Source organism: Ranitomeya variabilis, chromosome 5, assembly GCF_051348905.1.
Source record: "Ranitomeya variabilis isolate aRanVar5 chromosome 5, aRanVar5.hap1, whole genome shotgun sequence".
Taxonomy (NCBI): domain Eukaryota; kingdom Metazoa; phylum Chordata; class Amphibia; order Anura; family Dendrobatidae; genus Ranitomeya; species Ranitomeya variabilis.
In genome coordinates, this window is record NC_135236.1 from 188009535 (window position 1) to 188036062 (window position 26528).

The 26528-nt window shown below is 42.9% G+C and overlaps 1 protein-coding gene across 2 annotated transcripts in view; it reads right to left on the minus strand.

Moving 5' to 3' along the window:
- SH3GL3 (SH3 domain containing GRB2 like 3, endophilin A3) overlaps positions 1-26528 on the minus strand; it is a 112511-nt gene that overhangs the window by 31263 nt on the left and 54720 nt on the right. Inside the window, exons 1-2 of one of the 2 annotated variants that reach the window (XM_077263633.1) lie at positions 4816-4834; positions 1355-1423 (exon numbers count right to left, since the gene is read on the minus strand). In XM_077263633.1, the coding sequence (XP_077119748.1) occupies positions 1355-1363 (9 nt within the window). In that variant the 5' untranslated portion in view covers positions 1364-1423; positions 4816-4834. Of the gene's footprint in view, positions 1-1354; positions 1424-4815; positions 4835-26528 lie in introns of those variants that run through there. The other variant, XM_077263632.1, reaches the window with a different exon arrangement.

Genomic DNA, 26528 nt, shown 5'->3' on the forward strand with positions numbered 1-26528 from the left:
TAGGATGATTCAGCTGTGACCTGGATAAAGCAGTTTGTGCGTCAGGTTACCTCCAGGTCACAGCGGTGAATCATCCTTCTGCACATGGTCACAGGCACCCGTCCTATTAACATCCTATCTTGCTATCTAAAGGTATTTAGCAATTTATTCTATTACATTTCTTCTTTCTAATTCTGGTGAACCCCTGTAAGTAAATATCTCCTTAGGCCAGTCTCACACGTCCAGATAATTCCGGTACCGGAAAAATTGGTACTGGAGTTATCCGTGTCCGTGTGCTCGCGTGGCACATCAGTGTGGCACACGTGCGGCAGCCGTGTGCTGCCCGTGTGCCCACTGAGGACCACACGGACCGTGCAGGAGACAGCGCTAGAGATAAGCGCTGTCCCCTGCATCTGGTGCTGAAGCCGGAATTCATTCCTTCTTCCCAGCAGCATTCGCTGGAGTGAAGAAATGAAAAATCATTGTTTTTTAATTTTTATTCTGGTTAAAATCAAGTTCCCGGCAACCTCCCCCCTCCCACCTCGTGCGCCTGCCCGCTGGAAATAAAATACTCACCCAGTTCCCTCGATGCTTCCTCTCAGCGCCGCAGCTTGTCCTGTATGAGCGGTCACGTGGTGCCGCTCATTACAGTGATGAATATGCGGCTCCACCTCCCATAGGGTGGAGCTGCATATTCATCACTGTAATGAGCGGCACCACGTGACCGATCATACAGGACAAGCTGCGGCGCTGAGAGGAAGCATCGAGGGAACTGGGTGAGTATTTTATTTCCAGCGCGCGGGCGCACAGGGGGTGGGAGGGGGTTGGTTACCGGGAACTTTATTTCAACCGCAAAAAAAAAGAAAAAAACATTGATTTTTCATTCCTTCTCTCCAGCGAACGCTGCTGGAGAGAAGAAATGAATGGCGGCTTCAGCACCACAAGCTGGGGGGACAGCGCTTACTGTAGCGGTCTCCTGCACGGCACACGGACTGCACACGGACAGCATCCGTGTGCGGTACGTGCTTTACATGGACCCATTGACTTTAATGGGTCCGTGTGATCCGTGCGCTCCCACGAACACTGACATGTCTCCGTGTTTTTCAAACGGACACACGGTCCGTGAAAACACGCTGACATGTGCAGAGACACATTGATTTTAATGTATCTACGTGAGTCAGTGTCTCCGGTACGTGAGGAAACTGTCACCACACATACCGGAGCCACTGACGTGTGAAACCGGCCTTAGGTAGCATTGCAGTGACCCACAGAGGCCTTAGACAGCAAGCATGGAGTGCCTGCAATTAGCAATTATTTGCTATATATGTAACCAGTTTATTTTCTTTTCATACAAGCATAACGAAGAGAATCTTACCCTTTCCATTTCTTGAAAATCATGATCGAGTTTTGTTCCTTCTGCTCCACTAATTTTCTCACTTAAAAGCTGAAAGTAGAAATAGAAATCACACAATTATTGCACAGAAGACTCTGGCATTAACCCTGCTCCATGAAATGTGTTGCTCATATGCACAATTACCATTTTACACAATTCTAGAGAAATAACATTATGTTTGCTACATAGGCAATCATTCGCATCTATCATATGAACATATCGCATTGGTGTTTCTAAACCCAGGAGGCCTCAGTAATGAGGAGGACACAGTAGTTGGTGAGCAGAACTGTTCATATGCGGATCGCTCCTGCTGCAGCAGCATTTATCTAACTGCAATGTCAGGTTTAAATGCAATCCATCAGCAGGTTCTGTAATCTTACAGCAGCATTATGTAGGGTCGGAGACCCTGATGATTTAGGGACAGAGACCCTGAATCCAGCAATGTGTCACATAGCTTACTGAGTGCAGCAGTTGTGATAGAATCACAGTTTTATCTGCTGTAGATCTAGCAGACCTCGGAATGCTAGTGTAACCTCACCCGATTGTGTACACTGCATATTGACAGAAAGCTGCAAATCAGTCGTGGGGTTGGACTAGGAGGCATCAGACACCTTGTTCTATAGTGATAATCTTCTCATTTTATTGAAACAGCAAAACACAGCCAAGTAAGTGAGTGATACATCGCTGGAAGCAGGGTCTCTACCCTTACATCATACTGCTCTCAGATTACATACAAAACTGCTGACAGTTTCCCTTTAACAACACAATTGCTTCATGTCTTTATCACATGCTTATATTGGGTTCACTTTCATTTTGGAATTGACTTCAACTATTGGAGTGGCTCGGATATCACCATGTCCTGGAGGAGAAGCCCAAGAAGAAAAAGCCATAGATCAGCTTGATACAAGTATTCTTCATATCATGAGCAGCAGGACCTATTCTCCGGTCAAAACATCCTGAGACTACTGCACATTATAGTTTCTTCTGGCATGTGTTCTCGTGAGACCTTTTCCTTCAGAAACAGTCCCGCTCCTGTCTGTGGGCTGCCTCTGTTCTTGCAGCTCTAAAGCAGAGCATTTTATTCTAATGTCATACCACCCCTTTAATTATTGTATGTATCTTGATTACCTTATAATCAGGAATCTGATAGTACTACAACGGTTAGCCAAATGAAGACACAAAAAAATGTAAAGGGTTTGTTTTCCGCAAAAAAAGTATATTTTAATCAATAGATCTTGGAATAATAAGTTATACAATTGGATGTGTTAAAATAATGTTCCCAGGGCCGTATTTGGAGTTTATGCTGCTCTAGGAACTTTATGTGGCCACGGCCCCTACTGATAAATTAGCCTTAGGCCTCATTTACACGTCAGTATTTTTTTTTTATCAGTATTTGTATGCCAAAAAATAGAAGTGTCTCCAAAAACTAAAGATTATTATTATTATTATAAAACACAGAACAGGTGTCAATCTTTCATTTATAGTTTTTCTCCGTAAGTTCCACTCATGGCTTTCATATATACTGAAGCAAAATACTGATGTGTGACTGAGTCCTAGGGCTGGGGTCACACAACCGGTATTCTCTCATCCAAGAAAATCGGTCTGATTATGCCGATCAAACTCTGATTAGTCTCTGATCAGACTTTGATCAGATTTTCTCGGATGTGGAGAATAAAATTCTTTTTTACTATTTCACCCTTCTCTCAGTCTGAAAATCGGCCCGTACTTTTGCCACAGACCTACAGACATGAATGGTTGAGTGTGATCCGAGAATCGGATGCAAATTGGGCATGCTGGGATTTATTTCCTCTGACCGAGGAATAAAATGGGACAACAAACAGCCCTATAGAATAACATGGGGAGGAGTGCTATTCGTCAAAATGATTTATACAGACGTGTGCGCGCCCTAAGGCCATGTGCACACGTTCAGGATTGTTCACGTTTTTTTCGTGTTTTTTCGCTATAAAAACGTGATAAAAACGCGAAAAAAACGCTTACATATGCCTCCCATTATTTTCAGTGTATTCCGCATTTTTTGTGCAAATGTAGCCTTTTTTTCCGCGAAAAAATCGCATCGAGGAAAAAAAAGCAACATGTTCATTAAAATGCGGAATTGCAGGGGATTCCGCACACCTGGGAGTCCATTGATCTGCTTACTTCCCGCACGGGGCTGTGCACACCATGCGGGAAGTAAGCAGATTATGTGCGGTTGGTACCCAGGGTGGAGGAGAGGAGACTCTCCTCCACGCACTGGGCACCATATAATTGGTCAAAAACAAAGAATTAAAATAAAAAATAGTCCTATACTCACCTTCGATGTCTTCCCGCCTCTCCACTGCACGCTGTCGCTTCGGTTCCTGTAGCTGGTGTGCGGTGAAGTACCTGCCGATGACGTCGCTGTCTTGTGATTGGTCGAGACCGGTCATGTGACCGCTCACGTGACCGCGACGTCATGGAAAGTCCTGCGCGCACACACCATCTATACTGAACGGACGCCGCTGAGGAGATCGGCTATCTGCAGGTGAGTATAAGCATTTTTTTTATTTTTTTTATTATTTTTAAACATTCTATCTTTTACTATAGATGCTGCAAAAGCTGCATCTATAGTAAAAAGTTGGTCACACTTGTCAAACGCTATGTTTGACAAGTGTGACCAACCTGTCAGTCAGTTTTCCAAGCGATGCTACAGATCGCTTGGAAAACTTTAGCATTCTGCAAGCTAATTACGCTTGCAGAATGCTAAAAAAACGCGAAAAAAACGGAAAAAAAACGCAAAAAAAAAAATGCGGATTTCTTGCAGAAAATTTCCGGTTTTCTTCAGGAAATTTCTGCAAGAAATCCGGACGTGTGCACATACCCTAAGGGTACCAAGAAAAGACAAGCGTATGCATAAAATGTAGGGATCACCACAGCAAATGATAAGAAATTGGAAAATCTTTATTTAGAGAACAACATACACAAAACATTTAAAAACATCTAAAAACAAAGAAGATAATGGGTCCATCATTATAACAGATAAATACTGGCAGAAAAGGCACCCTACACAGCTAATACATCTCTTAGCAGCTCATAAGTATAGTAAGCAGCAGAACCGAATGGCACATAAAAAATACAATAGAAAGGTGTGCACCAAATAGATCATTGTTGCAAATTGCTAGGCACTTGGGCAAATATCCCTACACCACCAAATAGCATGGTACCAAGGGTACAATATCCTATGATGGGGATATATACATATAAACGGCCCCCCAAAATATAATGGCTACCTCCACCTAGCCTTCCTCCAAAATCCCAGAGAGCCTCTTACCCAGCCCAGTGTGAGCACCTAACAAAGCGGTCCTGAGCTTACAAGCATATCCAATCAGTCAGGCTATGTGGGTACCAAGACCCACGCGTATCGACGCTCACGGCGTCTTTCTCAAGGTCAGTGTGATGTTACTCACGTTGTCCTCCAATATTTATGTCACAAATCAAGTCCTAAAAACCAATCAGGCTGTGCAGGAACATGGTGGCGTCGGTAATCCGGTCCGGCGTTGTGCCAGAGTCACTGCGCAAGCGCCGAGGGAGAGAGGTAACAGGAAGCCGTTCATAGCCAACAGGGCATGCGCAGAACAGCTGCAGCGCCGGTCCGGTAACCATGGCAACCGCTAACACTGAGAAGGCAAGCGGTGTCCATGAAAAACAACAAAACAGCGTCCAACAACGCCGATCAGGCGTTTGAGCAGAAGGGCAATACGTCCCAACTAAAATGGTAAGATTATCCTTAATCACATAAACGGTGCATGCTAGTCACGCCCACCAGGCGGGACAATAATCCTCCTACATAGGGTGTGTTTCAGCCGAGGAGCGTACAACCCCATAGGCCGAGCACACACTCATGAGTTCAACACCTATGCAATTACAATTGTATCTGAGGGATATACCAACTAACGCCATATTGAAGCGCCCATAGATATCCATCAGGCACTTGCCAGATGTACAATAGACAGGCGCCACATTTGTGGCCAACAGGCGCATCAATATTGTATCTCAGGCAATGTAAGAACCTCAGCTCAATCTATATCACACTAGTGATGGTCTGAATAAAGTGCACAAAGGCAGGGTAGCACATACGTACAGCCAACCAACCACCCTGGCCAGGGTTCAAACGCCCACACATACACCTACGCATTCATGAAATTAACCTGTTCGCATACATGTACTCTACCAGAAGGTACCGCTCCTGCTCAAAGGAAAAAGAGATATGATCATATGGCATAATGAGGAAAAACGAACAGGAGGTAACGGACTAGAATAATTTAAACACCACTACAATGTGGTCCTCAGATCAGGATCTATGGGCTCCTGGTACTCCACAATTTTTTCTTTCTCCAACCACAGGATTCTCAATCTTCCTCCTATTCTTTTCCTTCCTCCAAGAGATAACCCCGTTAGACTCAAGACCGAAGATCCGTCCACTCGGTCAGGCTGCCGAAAGACCAATGGGGCAACCTACAACACCTAAAAAAAATCACCTCAGTGGCATCCCACTTCCTAGATCATCATAGGGGTAGTTACAGGAGCCTCCGTGTCATGGGCCTTGAGGGGGTGACCTCCAATATTAGGGGGGGCAGGCTCACAGATGAACTGTTGAGGAAGGAATCCCGCCTTATCTATGAATTAGGAAGCTTGGCACCGAGCGGATTAAATGAAGAGCTCCTGTACACGGGTTTTTACAAAAAGATCTAGATCTTATGACCTATGACCACTTTGTGGCTCTCTGTGTACATTTGACTGTGGGTTGGGTGTGGCCATGAGCATTACTGTATGATTAACGGTTCCCTGGCCTCCTCTCCTTCTCTTTTTTTAGGTGTTGTAGGTTGCCCCATTGGTCTTTCGGCAGCCTGACCGAGTGGATGGATCTTCGGTCTTGAGTCTAACGGGGTTATCTCTTGGAGGAAGGAAAAGAATAGGAGGAAGATTAAGAATCCTGTGGTTGGAGAAAGAAAAAATTGTGGAGTACCAGGAGCCCATAGATCCTGATCTGAGGACCACATTGTAGTGGTGTTTAAATTATTCTAGTCCGTTACCTCCTGTTCGTTTTTCCTCATTATGCCATATGATCATATCTCTTTTTCCTTTGAGCAGGAGCGGTACCTTCTGGTAGAGTACATGTATGCAAACAGGTTAATTTCATGAATGCGTAGGTGTATGTGTGGGCGTTTGAACCCTGGCCAGGGTGGTTGGTTGGCTGTACGTATGTGCTACCCTGCCTTTGTGCACTTTATTCAGACCATCACTAGTGTGATATAGATTGAGCTGAGGTTCTTACATTGCCTGAGATACAATATTGATGCGCCTGTTGGCCACAAATGTGGCGCCTGTCTATTGTACATCTGGCAAGTGCCTGATGGATATCTATGGGCGCTTCAATATGGCGTTAGTTGGTATATCCCTCAGATACAATTGTAATTGCATAGGTGTTGAACTCATGAGTGTGTGCTCGGCCTATGGGGTTGTACGCTCCTCGGCTGAAACACACCCTATGTAGGAGGATTATTGTCCCGCCTGGTGGGCGTGACTAGCATGCACCGTTTATGTGATTAAGGATAATCTTACCATTTTAGTTGGGACGTATTGCCCTTCTGCTCAAACGCCTGATCGGCGTTGTTGGACGCTGTTTTGTTGTTTTTCATGGACACCGCTTGCCTTCTCAGTGTTAGCGGTTGCCATGGTTACCGGACCGGCGCTGCAGCTGTTCTGCGCATGCCCTGTTGGCTATGAACGGCTTCCTGTTACCTCTCTCCCTCGGCGCTTGCGCAGTGACTCTGGCACAACGCCGGACCGGATTACCGACGCCACCATGTTCCTGCACAGCCTGATTGGTTTTTAGGACTTGATTTGTGACATAAATATTGGAGGACAACGTGAGTAACATCACACTGACCTTGAGAAAGACGCCGTGAGCGTCGATACGCGTGGGTCTTGGTACCCACATAGCCTGACTGATTGGATATGCTTGTAAGCTCAGGACCGCTTTGTTAGGTGCTCACACTGGGCTGGGTAAGAGGCTCTCTGGGATTTTGGAGGAAGGCTAGGTGGAGGTAGCCATTATATTTTGGGGGGCCGTTTATATGTATATATCCCCATCATAGGATATTGTACCCTTGGTACCATGCTATTTGGTGGTGTAGGGATATTTGCCCAAGTGCCTAGCAATTTGCAACAATGATCTATTTGGTGCACACCTTTCTATTGTATTTTTTATGTGCCATTCGGTTCTGCTGCTTACTATACTTATGAGCTGCTAAGAGATGTATTAGCTGTGTAGGGTGCCTTTTCTGCCAGTATTTATCTGTTATAATGATGGACCCATTATCTTCTTTGTTTTTAGATGTTTTTAAATGTTTTGTTTATGTTGTTCTCTAAATAAAGATTTTCCAATTTCTTATCATTTGCTGTGGTGATCCCTACATTTTATGCATACGCTTGTCTTTTCTTGGTACTATTGTCTATTAGTATGCATATGGTGATCCCCCTATTTTTGGATGGTGCCCGCTCAACAAAGTATTTGCATACCCTAAGGGTATGTGCACTTGATATCTATTTCAGATAGATTCACGCTGAACCCCGTCTGCAAAAGCACTAAATAAATGCTAAACAGAATGAACATATGCAATGTGAAAACAACTTGCAGCACATATGTTTAGTCTTTTGAGCTTCTTTTAACAGCTTCAGGTTTCCAAAGACGTAAAGTGGTAAAATAAGTAACCTAGTTTATTTCATATAATTTAAAGAAAAAAGAAAAAAAAACTGAAAGGCAAAAAAAAGTTGCTTCAGCACAAAAATGCCTGTGTGTCCTGAAGTGTCTTCAGTCTGAAAACTTGAACTTTCAGACATCTAAAAGACATGGTGCAAACATACCCTAAGGGTATGTTTCCACGGTCAGGAAACGCTGCTTGTTTGACGCTGCGCAGAGCTGCAGCGTCAAACAAGCAGCGTCCAGATGTTCCAGCATAGTGGAGGGGATTTTATGAAATCCCGTCTCCACTATGCGTGGAAACCCGCACGCGGCGGCCCTGCGACTACGGACATGCTGCGTGTCTTTTCAGATCGCAGCATGTCCGTACACCTTGCAAGGACGCAGCGTCCCCGCAAGGCATATCACAGGGCCCTATGGGAGAGAGCGATCATCCCGGATGTGAAGAGTTAACACATCCGGCATGATCGCGTCCCAGAAAGGGGGCGGGGCTTAGCGCCGAGCGGCTTCGCCGCTGCGGCGATACCGCCGGCCATCCTGATCGTGGAAACATACCCTAAGGCTGGTCCTACACATGACATGACGTCGGCTGAACTATGCTTCAGCCAATCATTCAGCCGGCAGCCTTTCAGCCGACACTCCCATACACAGGAGTGCTGGCTCAGTCAATTACATCTACATCAACAGGACCACTGTCAGTACATGACTATATCACCAGAACCACTACCAATAGACGACTACATCACCAAAACCACCAGCAATAGGCTACTATATCACCAGAACCACTACCAATAGACGACTACATCACCAGAACCACCAGCAATAGGCTACTATATCACCAGAACCACTACCAATAGACGACTACATCACCAGAACCACCAGCAATAGGCTACTATATCACCAGAACTACCGTCAGTAGACAACTACATCACCAAAACCACCATCAGTACATGAATATTAACCAGAACTGGTTAGAACTAGTACAGAACCAGAACTAAAATCACTACATCATCAGAGCCACTGTCAGTGCATAAATAAAACACCAGAATAACCATCAGTGCATGAATACAACACCAGATCACTCATCTGTATATGAATACAGCACCAAGCTTAGTACAGTACAGTGATCCATTGCAATTCTATATCAACCCCATATACAACTCTTCCCAGTATGTCCTTAGCAACGGGAATTGATGTTCCTAGTGGTCATCAGACTGCAGCCCATACATGAACAAAAGTATTGTAGATGCAAGCAGTAGATTATTATTAATGTTATTATTTGCTGCGTTTTCCTTGTCTCTTGTGCATGTTGATAAAGTTTAGTGTCCCTCCCCCCAAAAAAGTATGATACAACTTCCTTAGGTTTTTGCATCAAAACCTGATACCTGTGTTTTTAGCTACATTTTTGTACTTGCTTTCTATTAAAAACACTGAAAGAAGTGACATGCAGCAGTTTTCAAAAAACGCAGCAGTTCTCAAAATCAGTCAGGAAAAAATAAAACAATGTGTATGCATGAGATTTCTGAACTCTCATAACAATTGCTGGTATTATAAAAAGCAGCTTAAAATTTGCACTAAAAAATGCAGCAGAAACACAACGTGTGAAGTCTTAGACTAGGATAGAATTCTACCACAGGGAATAAAGCGGAATAACAGGGAAAAAAATGTCTTCGGTTACCAATCCTTCCCCCACAAGGTGTCCGCTAGCTCTGATCCCCTCCCCCACAGACATTGTACATTTCACTCAATGGTAGGTTTGGTCAAGAAATGTCACCTGTAGTTATGTAACAGACACTGAACAGGTTTTCTAAGGCTAAGAGGAAAAATGTTTAATTAGAAAACTGTTACTAAGCGATTCACAGCGTGTACACAAGGGATGATGTAGTGCACCATGTAATAAGAGACCGCTCAGCTCACACCTAAATAGAGGAGAAAGAAAGAAGCAGATAAACCAAGAAAAGCTATTGTGAGAAGCGATGATTCATAGAAAACAGAACAAATGTAGGAATGCTAGGAACTAAGGACCTATAAAATATATTTCTTAAAGGGGCAGTCCACTATTGGACATTCCCTACTAATAGCTCCAGGAAGTGGCATAAATTATATTTAAAAAATCCTATCTGTATCTCTCATACTGGTTCTTCTTCTACGCTCTCAACCCTGTGCACCCCCACTCGTCCCCTGAAAAAAGCAAAGTCAAGTGACCGATGCAGTTATTCAGAGGCAGCTGATCGGCTGCAGCCTGCACACTTTAGTTGGCGCGGTAGAAGCATTGTTCTTTTCCTTGGATTTGTGAAGGCTGCAATCAAACAATGGCCGCTGATTGGTTGCAGTCCAGACCCCAAGGTGGGACACAGGATGAGAATGGAGGGCACTGCTGGTCCTGAGGCAACTTTCCCGCCTTGAGCTCTTGGTGCGTTTTTGACGCTGTGTTATTGCTGCATCAAATGCGCAGCGTCTTACAGTTCCAGCAAAGTGGATGGGATGTACAGAGGTCTCCTGCCCGCTATGCTTCTTCTTATCACAGCGTAATGTGACCTGCGGTGCGGCTTTCAAATTCGCCGCACGTCAATTTCTCTTGTAGGTACGCAATTTTCTGTCCGGATTTCCCCCACAGACTTGCATTAGATGCAGAAAATCTGCAGCAAAAAACACACAAGCGTTTTTAGTGCATTTTCATGGTGGAAACGCTTCGTAACCCGCATCTAAGTATGTAAATAACGTTTTGTCAAAGCAAAAAAACAGGAAGTATCAAAAACAAAGCAGTTTTATTTAAGGGTGTTCACATCAGGGCACATCACGGTCTCGTATTTTATTAGGCCTGTCCCACACGTCCAGATAATTCCGTGTCCGTGTGTCCGTGAGCTCACATGGCACATCAGTGTGGCACTCATGCGGCAGCCGTGTGCCGACTGGGTACCACACGGACCGTGCAGGAGACAGCGCTACAGTACAGTACCCCTGCTTTGGGTGCTGAAGCCGCCATTCATTTCTTCTCTCCAGCAGCGTTCGCTGGAGAGAAGAAATGAAAAATCATTGTTTTTTTTGTTTTTTTGCGGTTGAAATAAAGATCTTTGTCACCACCCCCTGTGCGCCCGCCCGCTGGAAATAAAATACTCACCCAGCTCCATCAATGCGTCCTCTCAGCGCCGCAGCTTCTCCTGTATGAGCGGTCAGGTGGTGCCGCTCATTACAGTGATGGATATGCAGCTCCACCCCTTATCGGTGACAAAGATCTTTATTTCAACCGCAAAAAAAAACAAAAAACAATGATTTTTCATTCCTTCTCTCATGCGAACGCTGCTGGAGAGAAGAAATGAATGGTGGCTTCAGCACCACGCTGGGGGGACAGCGCTTACTGTAGCGCTGTCTCCTGCACGGCACACGGACGGCACACGGACAGCATCCGTGTGCGGTACGTGTTTTACACGGACCCATTGACTTTAATGGGTCCGTGAGATCCGTGCGCTCCCATGAACACTGACATGTCTCCGTGTTTTTCAAACGGACACACGGTCCATGAAAACACGCTGACATGTGCAGAGACACATTGATTTTAATGTGTCTACATGAGTCAGTGTCTCCGGTACGTGAGAAAACTGACACCACACGTACCGGAGCCACTGACGTGTGAAACCGGCCTTATTGTGATTTTTATACTTTTGTTGTTAAACCTGTAAATAACAGAAGAAAAGAATTTGCCGTATAAAAACTGGACGAATAAGAAACCAACTTCAGAATAAATTCACGGCACACTCTTATTCCAGGTGATGCAATAAACGTATTATCCGTGACGGCAGACATACGTAAAACCTCTGTAACAGATGTATTCAGGTCCATTCTTTTACATGCACACTATTTCTAGTCAGCAGTTTGTGCCACTATGACAATTTACCTTCCTGTCTTTTCTGTGCCATGGACCCACTGATACTGTAAAGCTTGTATGAATTGTAATCTGTATATATCTACTGGGTTATTGTTTATGTCATATTGCATGATTGTCACATCCTGTCCTTACATACACAGCGACATTGTGATAAAGACCCTGCTGGGGTCGAAACGTCCTATGTGTCTTCTGTTGTGAACTCTGTTCTGGAACTCCCTCCTGTGGTCAGGAATGGTATTTCTGTGAGTTCTGTCCGTGGGTTCCCTCTGGTGGCTGAAAGTGGAGCTGCTGGTCTGGAGGTGGCTTCCTCAGCTGCATCGTTTAAAGACTGGGCTGGTTCCTCTATTTAACTCTGCTCAGATCGTTACCTGATGCCAGTTGTCAATGTATCTGTACTGGTTCAGATCTCACTTGGATCTCCTGATGACCTGTCTACTTCAGAAGAAGCTAAGTCCCTGTTAAGCTAATTTGTTGTTCATTTGTGTGCTGAATATATTTCTGAGTTCCTGCTAAGTTTTGTCCAGCTGGCTATCATGATATTGTCTCGCTAGCTGGAATCTCTGGGTTGCAGAGTGGCACCTACCGCGCCGTGAGTCGGCGCGGGGGGGTTTCTTGCCCTCTCTGCGTGGCTTTTTGTAGTTTTTTGTGCTGACCGCAAAGATCCCTTTATCTATCTTCGGTCTATTTAGTAAGTCGGGCCTCCTTTGCTGAAACCTGTCTCATTCCTATGTTTGTGCCTTCCTCTTAACTCACAGTCAATATATGTGGGGGGCTGCTCTTTTCCTTTGGGGGAATTTCTCTGAGGCAAGGTGAGGCTATATTTCTCTTTAGGGGAAGTTACCTCTCAGGCTGTGAAGAGTCGTCTAGGCAGAGTCAGGTACGATCCACGGCTAATTCTAGTGTGTGTGATAATAGATTAGGGCTGCGGTCAGCAGAGCTCCCACTTCCCAGAGCTCGCTCTATTTTTGCAGTTTTGACTATCAGGTCATTCCCGGTGCTCCTAACCACCAGGTCCAGCCATAACAGTCTTCCCAGCCTGGTGCAGGGCTACAATTTTGTTTCTAGTGTCCTTCGACAGCTTTTTGGTCTTCACCCTAGTGGAGATTAGAGTGTGACTGATTGAGGTTGTGGACAGGTGTCTTTTATACTGATAACAAGTTCAAACAGGTGCCATTACTACAGGTAATGAGTGGAGGACAGAGGAGCCTCTTAAAGAGGAAGTTACAGGTCTGTGAGAGCCAGAAATCTTATTTCCACCATAATTTGCAAAATAAATATTGCCAAATCAGACAAGGTGATTTTCTGGATTTGTTTTCTCATTTTGACTCTCATAGTTGTGGACTATCTATGATGTCAATTACAGGCCTCCCTCATCTTTTTAAGTGGGATAACTTGCACAATTATTGGCTGACTAAATACCTTTTTTCCCCACTGTATCTATGTAACTATGTAGAATGTACATTAGGAAAAGGCTTGAATTGCAATTCCCTATAATATTATTTTACAAGTAATTTCCTCTTATTTTTTTCTTTGTAAAGTTCTAGTTATAAGTCCAATCTCTGCATCTAAAAAGTGCAAAACCCTCCTGAAACACTCGCACGATTAATCTGTATTGTGTATTTTTTATGGGGCCTAAGGGAAGCCATAACAATCGGCGCCTGCTGGTAACAAGTGCAGTTATTTGTCTCTACAAAAAAGCGGATTACACGTGATGAAAGGGTTGATACTTGGGCCCAGCATCAGTGATAGCCCCTATAGTAACCATGACGACTGTTCTGAGGTCATAAACAAGTGTGATAAAGAAGATTCCATCAGATCTATGACGTTAATGGGTGATAAATTGGGATGGGGAAGAGGAAGGGGGAATATTTATCCCATTAGGGGTCATCCATAACTAACAATCCTTATCACCAAGTGTCCGACTTCTTGAGACTCAGACCTGGATCTGTAAGAGAGAAATGATCCTGTAGATCCACCTGGGAATCAGATCAGCCACATTGTTTGTAGCTGCCAGTGTGGTGGCAGATATCGCAGCCAGATCTTTCCATATCCGGCTTATCACATTTATAGTCTATATTTGTTATGTCGTGCTCTGTACGGAATTCTGCCGTTCCATCTGTTATATCGGCACTAACTCTCTAAGCCCAAGGGAAGGGCGATCCTCCAGCCATGGTTCCCTAGAGGTTTCCTCCACAGGGGTTTTTCCTCTCCTGAGTTCTGGGGGGTGACTCTTTGTGAGTCGGGGGTTGTGCTATTTTTAGTGTCATGTGAATATAAATTAAGTTGAGAACGTTTGACATCTAATTGCAATGCTCTGTATAGTTATTTTGTGTTCTGCCTGATTCATGTTTTCCGAGTCGGGTCCATCACACATCACTGGGTCATATGTCTGAACATCTGCCAGTTGCAGCACTTGTGAGTGTGCGCTCATCCTCAGTAAGGACTCACAGTATATTACAGGATTATCGTTGGCTTCCTCACCTCATTCACACAGTGAATATTTGGGGCAGTAATTTACATCAGTATTTGTCACCTAAAAACCAGAGGAGCAAACACAGAGAAATAATAATGGAATCACTGTCACCTCTTCTGTGTTTTGGATCCTCTCCTGGCTTCTGGTAAATACTGATGCAAAATATCGCCATGTAAAAGTGTCCTAAATCCTCCCTGACTGATCGGATGGTGTGAGGGGCAGTGAAGCAGCCGAGGTTGGAGGCGTTAAAGGGGTTTTCTGGTTTCAAAACCCCCTGTCCCCTAATTGTGGTTATACAGATAAACTGTCCTCTCCTCACCCTCCCCAGGACAGACGGCAGCATATGATCACCTGTATGATAACGGCCTTCCTATCCACACCTCACATCGGAGTGTGACACGCTCTAATTTAAAGAATGACACAACAGAAAAACCGCGCTAAAAACGCATGGAAAACACTCAAGTAACCAAAGTTAAATAATAGGTGCAGCATTGGAGCAGAAATTCTGCGTCATCAAAAAAGCACCAAAACTCATAAGGGGAACATAGACCAAAAGTAAATTTATGTAGAAAATTGGGGTAATTCATTAATTACTGAATTTACTTTGGACAAAAATGTGGCCTCTGGCTAAATTAAAAATGGAGCACCAAATACTAAAATATGACACCAAGTTATCAGCAGCACATCACCTATTTGCATGAGCAATCAATAACAATAATTTTTATGCCAGCATAAATAATACAATCACTGGACAATTGAGGATTTGTTTTACTAACTGACTGTAGTATTTATCATGTGCTAAGTACACACAATCTATGCTATGCATAATCTATGTAATATACAGTCTATACATTATACACAATCTATGCTATGTACAATCTATGCTATGCTGGCTTTTTACCTTGTTTGTTACATTACAACCTTTATTTAACCCCTTAGGGTGCTTTCACACTAGCGTCGTATGACGCACGTCGCTATGAGTCGTTTTGGAGAAAAAACGCATCCTGCAAAGTTGCCCGCAGGATGCATTTTTTCTCCATAGGGTTGCATTAGCGACGCATTGCGAAGCATTGCCACACGTGCGACGGATGCGTCGTGTTTTGGCGGACCGTCGGCACAAAAAAAGTTACATGTAACGTTTTTTGTGCGTCGTGTCTGCCATTTCCGACCGCGCATGCGCAGCCGGAACTCAGCCCCCGCCTCCCCGGACATCACAATGGGGCAGCGGATGCGTTGAAAAATTGCATCCGCTGCCCCCGTTGTGCTTTTTTTTCACAGTATGCGTCGGTACGTCGGCCCGACGCATTGCGTCGTGCGTCGTACGACGCTAGTGTGAAAGTAGCCTTAGTGATGGAGCCAATCTGCAGCTTAATGACCAGGCCAATTTTTACAATTTTATTATTATTATTTATTTATTTATATAGCACCATTGATTCCATGGTGCTATACATGAGAAGGGGTTACATACAAATTACAGAAATCACTTACAGTAAGCAAACTAACAATTACAAAGCAGACTCCTATACAGAAAAGAAATACCAGAATAATAATCTTATATAGTCAATGAATATAACCAAAATATATAACCCAAAAAGATATTCACCAGACCAATTTGAATAATCAATAATATTTTATTAAAATATAAAAATATATATCACCAAAACACTTAATAAAAAATGGAAACTTTATCGTGCTGATAAAAAGATGTATAATTTATTAAAAAAATAATATTAAAATAATAGTACACGAAATATGGGGGTCAACCACAAAACTATGTATGCACTGGGCAGGGCATACCGAAACTGATTGGCACAAAAATAAAAGGTAATCTGTGACCTTAAAGGGAACCTGTCACCTGAATTTGGCGGGACAGGTTTGCGGTCATATGGGTGGGGTTTTCGGGTGTTTGATTCACCCTTTCCTTAACCGCTGGCTGCATGCTGGCCGCAATATTGGATTGAAGTTCATGCTGTGTCCTCCGTAGTACACGCCTGCACAAGGCAATCTTGTGAAAAATCCATATCACAAAGTGTATAAAGCAAATGCCTCAGCAAAATAAATAATGGCCACAATACCAACCAGTATCAGGACGCCACTGCCCTGCACACACCACTCCAACGCACGTGTCGCTTGCCGCTTCGTCAGTGAGTGAGGCATTTGCTTTATACACTTTATGCACTTTTTATATGGCACAAATTGTGTTGATCCTGGTATAAAATAATTGCGGTTGTGTTACCTTATATTTATTCATCATATATTTCTGCACTTTACGTGAGATATTTTGGTTTGCACTAACCCTTTGTGATATGGATTTTTCACTGGATTGTATGAATTTATTTGGTTATTTATATTTATTAGCACATTGCACTTTCTATTGTTGTTAATGGATGAAATTTTTGCTAATAAACTTTTTGATATATTTATTATTATTTGGGTATATGCATATAATGCACTTTGATTAAGGTCACAGATTACCTTTTATTTTTGTGCCAATCAGTTTTGGTATGCCCTGGCCTGTGCATATTTCGTGTACTATTATTTTAATATTATTTTTTTAATAAATTATACATATTTTTATCAGCACAATAAAGTTTTCATTTTTTATTAAGTGTTTTGGTGATATATATTTTTATATTTTAATAAAATATTATTGATTATTCAAATTGGTCTGGTGAGTATCTTTTTGGGTTATATAACTAACAATTACAGACTGATACAGAGGGACGAGGACCCTGCCCATCTACAGGATGGTGGGGAAGGAGGCAATAGGAGACAAATCTGACCACTGTCACTTTATTAGGTTATAACTCTGGAACACTTTAACGGATCCCGCTGATTCTGAGACTGGTTTTTTTCGCGACATATTTGTACATCATGTTAGTGGTAAAATTTCTTTGATATTACTTGCGTTTATTTATGAAAAAAATGGAAATATGGCGAAACTTTTTAAAATTTAGCAAGTTTCAAATTTTGAATTTTTATGCCCTTAAATCAGAGAGTGGTGTCACACAAAATAGATAATAAATAACATTTCCCACATGTCTACTTTACATCAGCACAATTTTGGAAAAAAAAAAAATTTATTAGAAAGTTATAAGTTGACCATCGATTTCTCATTTTTACAACAAAATTTACAAAACCATTTTTTTTAGGGACCATCTAACATTTAAAGTCACTTTGAGGGGTGTACATGACAGAAAATACCCCAAAGTGACACCATTCTAAAAACTGCACCCCTCAAGGTGCTTAAAACCACATTCAAGAAGTTCACAGGAACTGAAGCAATGTGGAAGGAAAAAATTAACATTCAACTTTTTTTTTTTTTTACAAACATTTTACTTCAGAACCAATTTTTTTTATTTTCACAAGTGTAAAAAGAGAAAATTAACCACAAAAGTTGTGCAATTTCTCCTGAATACGCCGATACCCCATATGTGGGGGAAAACCACTGTTTGGGCGCACGGCAGAGCTTGGAAGAGAAGGAGTGCCATTTTACTTTTTCAATGCAGAATTGGCTGGAATTGAGATCGGATGCCATGTCGCGTTTGGAGAGCCCCTGATGTGCCTAAACAGATGTGTGGTGGGCACTTTGAACCCCAAGTGCTTCACAGAAGTTTATAACGTAGAGCCGTGAAAATAAAAAATCATATTTTTCCACAAAAATGATCTTTTCGCCCCCAAATTTTTAGTTTCACACGAGTAACAGGAGAAATTAGACAGCCATAGTTGATGTGCAATTTGTCCTGAGTATGCCGATTCCCCATATGTGGGGGTAAACTACTGTTTGGGCACATGGCAGAGCTTGGAAGAGGAGTGCCGTTTGACTTTTTCAATGCAGAATTGGCTGGAATTGAGATCGGACGCCATGTCGCGTTTGCAGAGCCCCTGCCTGAAAACCCCAACAAATGACACCATTTTGGAAACTAGACCCCTTAAGGAACTTATCTAGATGTGTGGTGAGCACTTTGAACCCCCAAGTGCTTCATAGAAGTTTAAAACGCAGAGCCGTGAAAATAAAAAATCATTTTTTTCCACAAAAATGATTTTTTTAGCCCGCAATTTTTTATTTTCCCAAGGGTGACAGGAAAAATTGGACCCCAAAAGTTGTTGTCCAATTTGTCCCGAGCATGCTAATACCCCATATGTGGGGGTAAACCACTGTTTGTGCGCTCGGCAGAGCTCAGAAGGGAGGGAGCACCATTTGACTTTTTGAATGCAAAATTGACTGGAATCAATGGTAGCACCATGTCACATTTGGAGACCCCCTGATGTACCTAAACAGTCTAAACCCCCCCAATTCTAACTCCAACTCTAACCCCAACACATCCCTAACCCCAACCCTAACCATAACCCTAATCACAACCCTAACTCCAATACACCCCAAACTCTCATCCCAACCCTAACCCTAATCCCAACCATAATCCCAACACACCCCTAGCCCTAATCCCAGCCCTAACCATAACCCTAACCACAAACCTAACCTTAATCACAGCCCTAACCCTAATCTCAACCCTAACCCTAATTTTAGCCCCAACCCTAACCCTAATGGGAAAATGGAAATAAATAAATGGAAATGTCTTTATTTTACTATTTTAGGGTGATAAAGGGGGAGGGGTGGTTATTTACTATCACAGTTACCAAAATGAACCAATAGGAAAAATCTTTCTATTGTTGCCGGGTGCCGGCTGGCAGATCTCGGTGGGCGCACTGCGAATGCACCTGCCATTTTCTTACCGGAAGAAGATGCCAATGGCCGTGGGGGGGGGGAGCAGGAGGATCCAGGGACACCGGGAAACACAGGTAAGTATCGGGGGGCGATCTGAGACCCTATTTCTCTGTCCTCTGATGTGCGATCACATCAGAAGACAGAGAAATTAAATGGCAAATCACACTTTTTTTTTGCGTTCGCCGTTATACAGTTAATAACGGCGATCACAACCCAGGGGTTGGTAAAAACCGACTCGAATCGTGTTCTCTGGGGTCTCGTTATTCCTGGCAGCCGAGACCCCGGAGAAAATCCGACTCTGGGGGGCGCTATACACTTTTTCCACAGTGCCATTAAGTAACAGCGCTGTGGTTTAAGTACTATTTAATGACTGCTATTAAAAGGCGTATCAGCAATCATTAAGGGGTTAAATATGTTTGTACCCCAATTTGTGTGTGATGCATCAGCACTAAATAGTCTAAATTGGTGAAGTGAAGTGAGAAAAATATAGGCATAAATTAAATTTATGGGATCAAATAACTAATAATTGGCATGTGCATATGTATTTGCACATTTTGCGCTGAAGCCCATGAAAAATTCTGGTGCAAACAATTCCCTTCATAAGTCACATGCTTAGTGAAAAGAAGTCCACCTATAGGGATGTTTTTCGGCATCAGAGACAGGGAATATGGTCTGAATCAAAGAGAAGATGGATGGTGGGAAATACAGGGATATTCTTGAGCAATACCTGGTTCAGTCTGTCAGTGATTTGAGAATGGGATGGAGGTTCATCTTCCAACAAGACAATGATCCAAAGCATACTGCTAAAGCAACACTCGAGTGGTTTAAGGGGAAATGTGTAAAATGTTTTGGAGTGGCCTAGTCAAAGCAATTGACAAACTGTGGTCAGACTTGAAGATTGCTGTTAACCAGAGGAAACCATCTAACTTGAAGGAGCTAGAGGCTTTGCCTTGAGGAATGGTCAAAAACCTCAGTGGCAAGATGTGGAAAGCTCATAGAGATTTATCCACAGTGACTTGCAGCTGTAATTGCTGCAAAAAGAGGCTCTAGTATTAACTTTAGGGCTCATACTCACTTGCGTGAAATACGGCCGAGTCTCGCATGTTAAAACCCGGCTCTGCCGCCGGCACTCCAGAGCGGAGCGTGCGGCTGCATAGCAATACATGGAGCTGCACGCTCCGCTCCCAAGTGCCGGCGGCAGAGCCGGGTGTTACCATGCGAGACTCGGCCATATTGCACGCAAGTGAGTATGAGCCCTTAGGGTGGTGAATAGTTATGCACACTGAGGTTTTCAGTTATTTTGTCCTATTTGCTGCTGGCTTCACAATAAAAAGAAAACCAAATGTTCACAGTTGTAGGCATGTTTTTTTACATGATATGCAAAAAAATAGAAAGTGGTGCAGGTATCTATGTTAAATACTATATGTGCGACATAGAAAGTCTATGAAATATACACACACGATATACAAACAGTATGTAGTTTATACACAAAGTCTATGCTATAGTATACACAGGGAGAAAATAAAAGCTTAACAGACTGGCTCCTCTTCTTCAGTTTCTCCAGACTCCTGAAGGATAAAGGACATCAGGCCATGTGACCATGAGGTCATCAGAGGTCCTTCTAACCTCAGTCATCAGAGTTCCTTCTAACCACAGTCATCAGAGGTCCTTCTAACCTCAGTCATCAGAGGTCCTTCTAACCTCAGTCATCAGAGGTCCTTCTAACCTCAGTCATCAGAGGTCCTTCTAACCTCAGTCATCAGAGGTCCTTCTAACCTCAGTCATCAGAGGTCCTTCTAACCTCAGTCATCAGAGGTCCTTCTAACCTCAGTCATCAGAGGTCCTTCTAACCTCAGTCATCAGAGGTCCTTCTAACCTCAGTCATCAGAGGTCCTTCTAACCTCAGTCATCAGAGGTCCTTCTAACCTCAGTCATCAGAGGTCCTTCTAACCTCAGTCATCAGAGGTCCTTCTAACCTCAGTCATCAGAGGTCCTTCTAACCTCAGTCATCAGAGGTCCTTCTAACCTCAGTCATCAGAGGTCCTTCTAACCTCAGTCATCAGAGGTCCTTCTAACCTCAGTCATCAGAGGTTCTTATAACCTCAGATAAAGACTTACTGGCCCACCCAACCTGCAGTTGTGTAAGGTATCACAGGGGGACCCTTTGCAAATGGGGTCCTGGGCAATTGCACAGTTTGCCTTCCTCCCCTCCTCCAACGCCAGCCCCACAATGATTCAATATCATGATTTTGGCCTCTCCTACATCTCCTACAACAGAATCTTTTCTAAGATTGAATACATCAAGGAGATTTGATGAAGCTGATAAAGAAAAGGCTTCTTTTGTTTCCACGTAGCAGATTTGCCACTGTGTGAGTCAGTGCGCACCAGGCAGAGCCACGTCATATAAAGTTTTACTGCTGACACCACTTTAAAGAACAAAAGAACTCATCATCTCCAAGTTGCAGCACATGCATTACAATAACAACTTTGTTCCCATCCCATGTACATGTTCATACTGTTGCCTTGTAAAAAATCCACAATAAGCCATATTTAAGAATTTCAGCAGCCAAGAAAAAGATTAATATATACCAGAAGTGTGGGAATCCAGAAATCTGAAGCAAAAAAACAATTTTTAAACATAAAAAACAGTTCAGTTCTTAATTAATAATCCAAAACAGATACAAATGGATAAAACCATGCTTATGTCTAGCCAAAGTCATTAATCAAATAAACCAACTTTAGACACTGACAATAAACCTTATGGCTCATTTCCACTTGCGAGGAAAACAGACGAGTGCAATCCGATAAAAAATTGGATTGCACTCGGACCAATGTTATTCAATAGGTGTCTTTTCATTTGCGATGTTTTTCTCAGCCGAAATCGGACTGAGAAAAAAATCGCAGCATGCTGCGATTTGCTGCGAGTCTCGGACGAGACTCGCCAATGCAAGTCAATGGGTGCGAGAAAAAAAACGCATGGAATACGGACCATCCGTATTCCATCCGTTTTATACGGATACCTTACCATTCTGTGGCCTAGAACACTGTCCATGGTCCTGTAAATGACTGTATAAAAATAGTTGCAGAGAAAAAAAACGGATTGCATACGGATGTCATACGGATGTAAAACGGATGGTGCGATTAAAAATCGCATAACACTCGCATGACAATCGCATGACAATCGCATACGCTAAATCCGTTTTTTCGGTCCAGATTACGGACCGTTTTTTCTCTTGCAAGTGGAAATGAGCCCTTAGAGTGAGTTCACGTGTCAGGATTTTGCACAATTGTTTTTTCCTGCTTTTTTTGGAGTCAAAAATGTTGGCTATATAATACGGACGACGATTGAGCCGCAATGCTCAGACCGGCCGTCGGCTCTGCTGACCCAAGCGTGACAGCATGTGTTTCTATGCAGCTGTCACGCAGGATCAGTGGAGCCGACAGCCGGTCCGAGCATTGCGGCTCGATCGTCGTCCGTGTTATACGGCTGACTGACTGTGCCCTAAGGCTAGGGTCAGATGAGCATATCTTTTGTCATCCGAGAAAATGGGATTAATTATGCTCATCAAAATGTGATCAGACTCTACTCAAAGTTTGATCAGAACATGATCATAGTATGATAAGATTTTCTCAGATGTGCAGAAGATAGAGAAAATAATTCTCTCTATTCTTTATTGTGTCAGTCCTTGGAAATTGGACTGCACTCAGATATCAAGCCTAGGGCAATGAAGGTCCTTGTTTTCATCTTTGGAGGTTATACTATAACCATCAGGGATGGAAATAATAAATACAATGGAGAAAATAAGTATTTGAAACGTTGCCGATTTTGCAAGTGATTTTCATCAAAAATGCTAAGTATCTCCAATTATTTTAAATATGTGTAATAATAGTGTAATTCAAGTATCATTACCCGCAGCGTGCCTAGTGTTTGACATATATATTATATATAGAGTGGGGGAATAGGTATTTGATCCCTTGCTGATTTTTTAAGTTTGCCCACTGACAAAGACATGAACAGTCAATAATTTTAAGAGTAGGTTAATTTTAACATTGAAAGATAGAATATCAATAATAAAATCCTGAAAATCACATTGTATAAATTATATAAATTGATTTGCATTTTGCAGTGAGAAATAAGTATTTGATGCCCTACCAAACATTAAGCCTATGTGCACACGATGCGGATTTGCAGCGGATCCGCAGCGGATTTTTCCGCACAGAAACGCTTCAGATCCGCACTGTGATGTACAGTACAAAGTAAATCAATGGGTAACAAAAAAAAGTTGTGCAGATGGTGCGGAAAAATCAGTGCGGAATTGCTGCGGATTTAAAAGAAGTGCATGTCACTACTTTTGTGCGGATCTGCAGCGTTTCTGCACCCCTCCATGATAGAAATCCGCAGTGGCAAAAACTGCAGAAAATCCGCACAAAATCCGCATCAATTCCACGGCAAATCTGCACAAAATCTGCATAAAAACCGCGGCAAATCCACAGCTGCGGATTCTGCCAGGAGCTGCGGATTTTGTGCAGAAAATTCTGCACCACATTTCCTACGTGTGCAGCCTAAGAGCCTAAGAGTTCTGGCTCCTACAGACCAGTTAGATGCTCCCAATCAACTTGTTACCTGCATTAAAGACAGCTGTCCACAGACTCAATTAATCAGTCAAACTCTAACCTGTACAACATGGGTAAGACCAAAGAACTTTATAAGGATGTCAGGGACAAGATCATAGACCTGCACAAAGCTGGAATGGGCTACAAAACCATAAGTGAGACACTGAGTGAGAAGGAGACAACTGTTGGTGCAATAGTAAGAAAATGGAAGGAACAAAAAATGACTGTCAATCGACATCGATCTGGGGCACCATGCAAAATCTCATCTTGTGGGGTATCATTAATCATGAAGAAGGTGAGAGATCAGCCTAAAACTACACAGGGGGAACTTGTTAATGATCTCAAGGCAGCTGAGACCACAGTCACCAAGAAAACCATTGGTAACACATTATGCCATAAAGGTTTAAAATCCTGCGGTCCCCCTGCTCAAGAAGGCACATGTGCAGGCCCGTCTGAAGTTCGCCAATAGACACCTGGTTGATTCTGTGAGTGATTGGGAGAAGGTGCTGTGGTCATATGAGACAAAAATTGAGGTCTTTGGCATTAACTCAACTCGCCATGTTTGGAGGAAGAGAAATGCTGCTGCCTATGACCCAAAAAAACCATCCCCACTGTCAAGCATGGAGGTGGAAACATTAAGTTTTGGGGGTGTTTCTCTGCTTAGGGCACAGGACTACTTCACAGCATCAATGGAAGAATGGATGGAGCCATGTACTGAAATTCTGAGCGACAACCTCCTTCTCTCCGCAAGGACATTAAAAAGGAGTCGTGGCTGGGTCTTCCAGTAAGACAATGACCCAAAACATACAGCCAAAGCAAAAAAGGAGTGGCTCAAAAAGAAGCACATTGAGGTAATGGAGCGGCCTAGCCAGTCTCCAGACCTTAATCCCATAGAAAACTTATGGAGGGAGTTGAAGCTCCGAGTTGCCAACCAAGAGCCTCAAAATCTTAATGATTCAGAAATGATCTGCAAAGATGAGTGGACCAAAATTCTTCCTGACATGTGCGCAAACCTCATCATCAATTACAAAAAACGTCTGACTGCTGTGCTTGCCAACAAGGGTTTTGCCACCAAGTATTAAGTCTTGTTTGCCAGAGGGATCAAATACTTATTTCTCACTGAAAAATGCAAATAAATTTATACAATCTACCTAATGTGATTTTCTGGATTTTATTTTTGATATTCTATCTCTCAATGTTAAAATTAATCTACCCTTAAATTTATAGACTATCCACGTCTTTGCCAGGGGGCAAACTTACAAAATCAGTGAGGGATCAAATATTTACTTCCCCCACTGTATATTCTTGTACAATATATATATATATATATATATATATATATATATATATATATATATATATATATATATATATATATATATATATATATATATACACTCACTGGCCACTTTATTAGGTACACCTGTCCAACTTCTTGTTAACACTTAATTTCTAATCAGCCAATCACATGGCGGCAACTCAGTGCATTTAGGCATGTAGACATGGTCAAGACAATCTCCTGCAGTTCAAACCGAGCATCAGTATGGGGAAGAAAGGTGATTTGAGTGCCTTTGAACGTGGCATGGTTGTTGGTGCCAGAAGGGCTGGTCTGAGTATTTCAGAAACTGCTGATCTACTGGGATTTTCACGCACAACCATCTCTAGGGTTTACAGAGAATGGTCCGAAAAAGAAAAAAAATCCAGTGAGCGGCAGTTCTGTGGGCGGAAATGCCTTGTTGATGCCAGAGGTCAGAGGAGAATGGGCAGACTGGTTCGAGCTGATAGAAAGGCAACAGTGACTCAAATCGCCACCCGTTACAACCAAGGTAGGCCTAAGAGCATCTCTGAACGCACAGTGCGTCGAACTTTGAGGCAGATGGGCTACAGCAGCAGAAGACCACACCGGGTACCACTCCTTTCAGCTAAGAACAGGAAACTGAGGCTACAATTTGTACAAGCTCATCGAAATTGGACAGTAGAAGATTGGAAAAACGTTGCTTGGTCTGATGAGTCTCGATTTCTGCTGCGACATTCGGATGGTAGGGTCAGAATTTGGCGTAAACAACATGAAAGCATGGATCCATCCTGCCTTGTATGGAGCATCTTTGGGATGTGCAGCCGACAAATCTGCGGCAACTGTGTGATGCCATCATGTCAATATGGACCAAAATCTCTGAGGAATGCTTCCAGCACCTTGTTGAATCTATGCCACGAAGAATTGAGGCAGTTCTGAAGGCAAAAGGGGTCCAACCCGTTACTAGCATGGTGTACCTAATAAAGTGGCCGGTGAGTGTATATATATATATATATATATATATATATATATATATATATATATATATATATATAGTTAGTGTGAAAGTGAAGGGGATATTTCAGTATTCCATGTAGTTTTGGGCAGTGAAACAATTAATATAAGGTACCTTGAGGGCCGAGGACAGTGAAGTCATGAATATAAGGATCTCTGAAGGAGTTTGTCAAAGGACTTGGGTTGTCCACTACTAGGAAAGCCTCTTCTTGAACTAAGTGTTTGTCCCTGATAAAATAAAAAACCTATACTCACCTACCGTGCCGATGCAGTACTAGTGGTGTCTGCAATTGCGGACCCGAGCCTCATGTACGGTTGCATTACATGTGGTACTGAACACCCAATCAGCGTTGGCGTCAATGTCTCCGCCTTCTTACGGATTGAACATGAAGAGGAAGCCAGGGATCAGT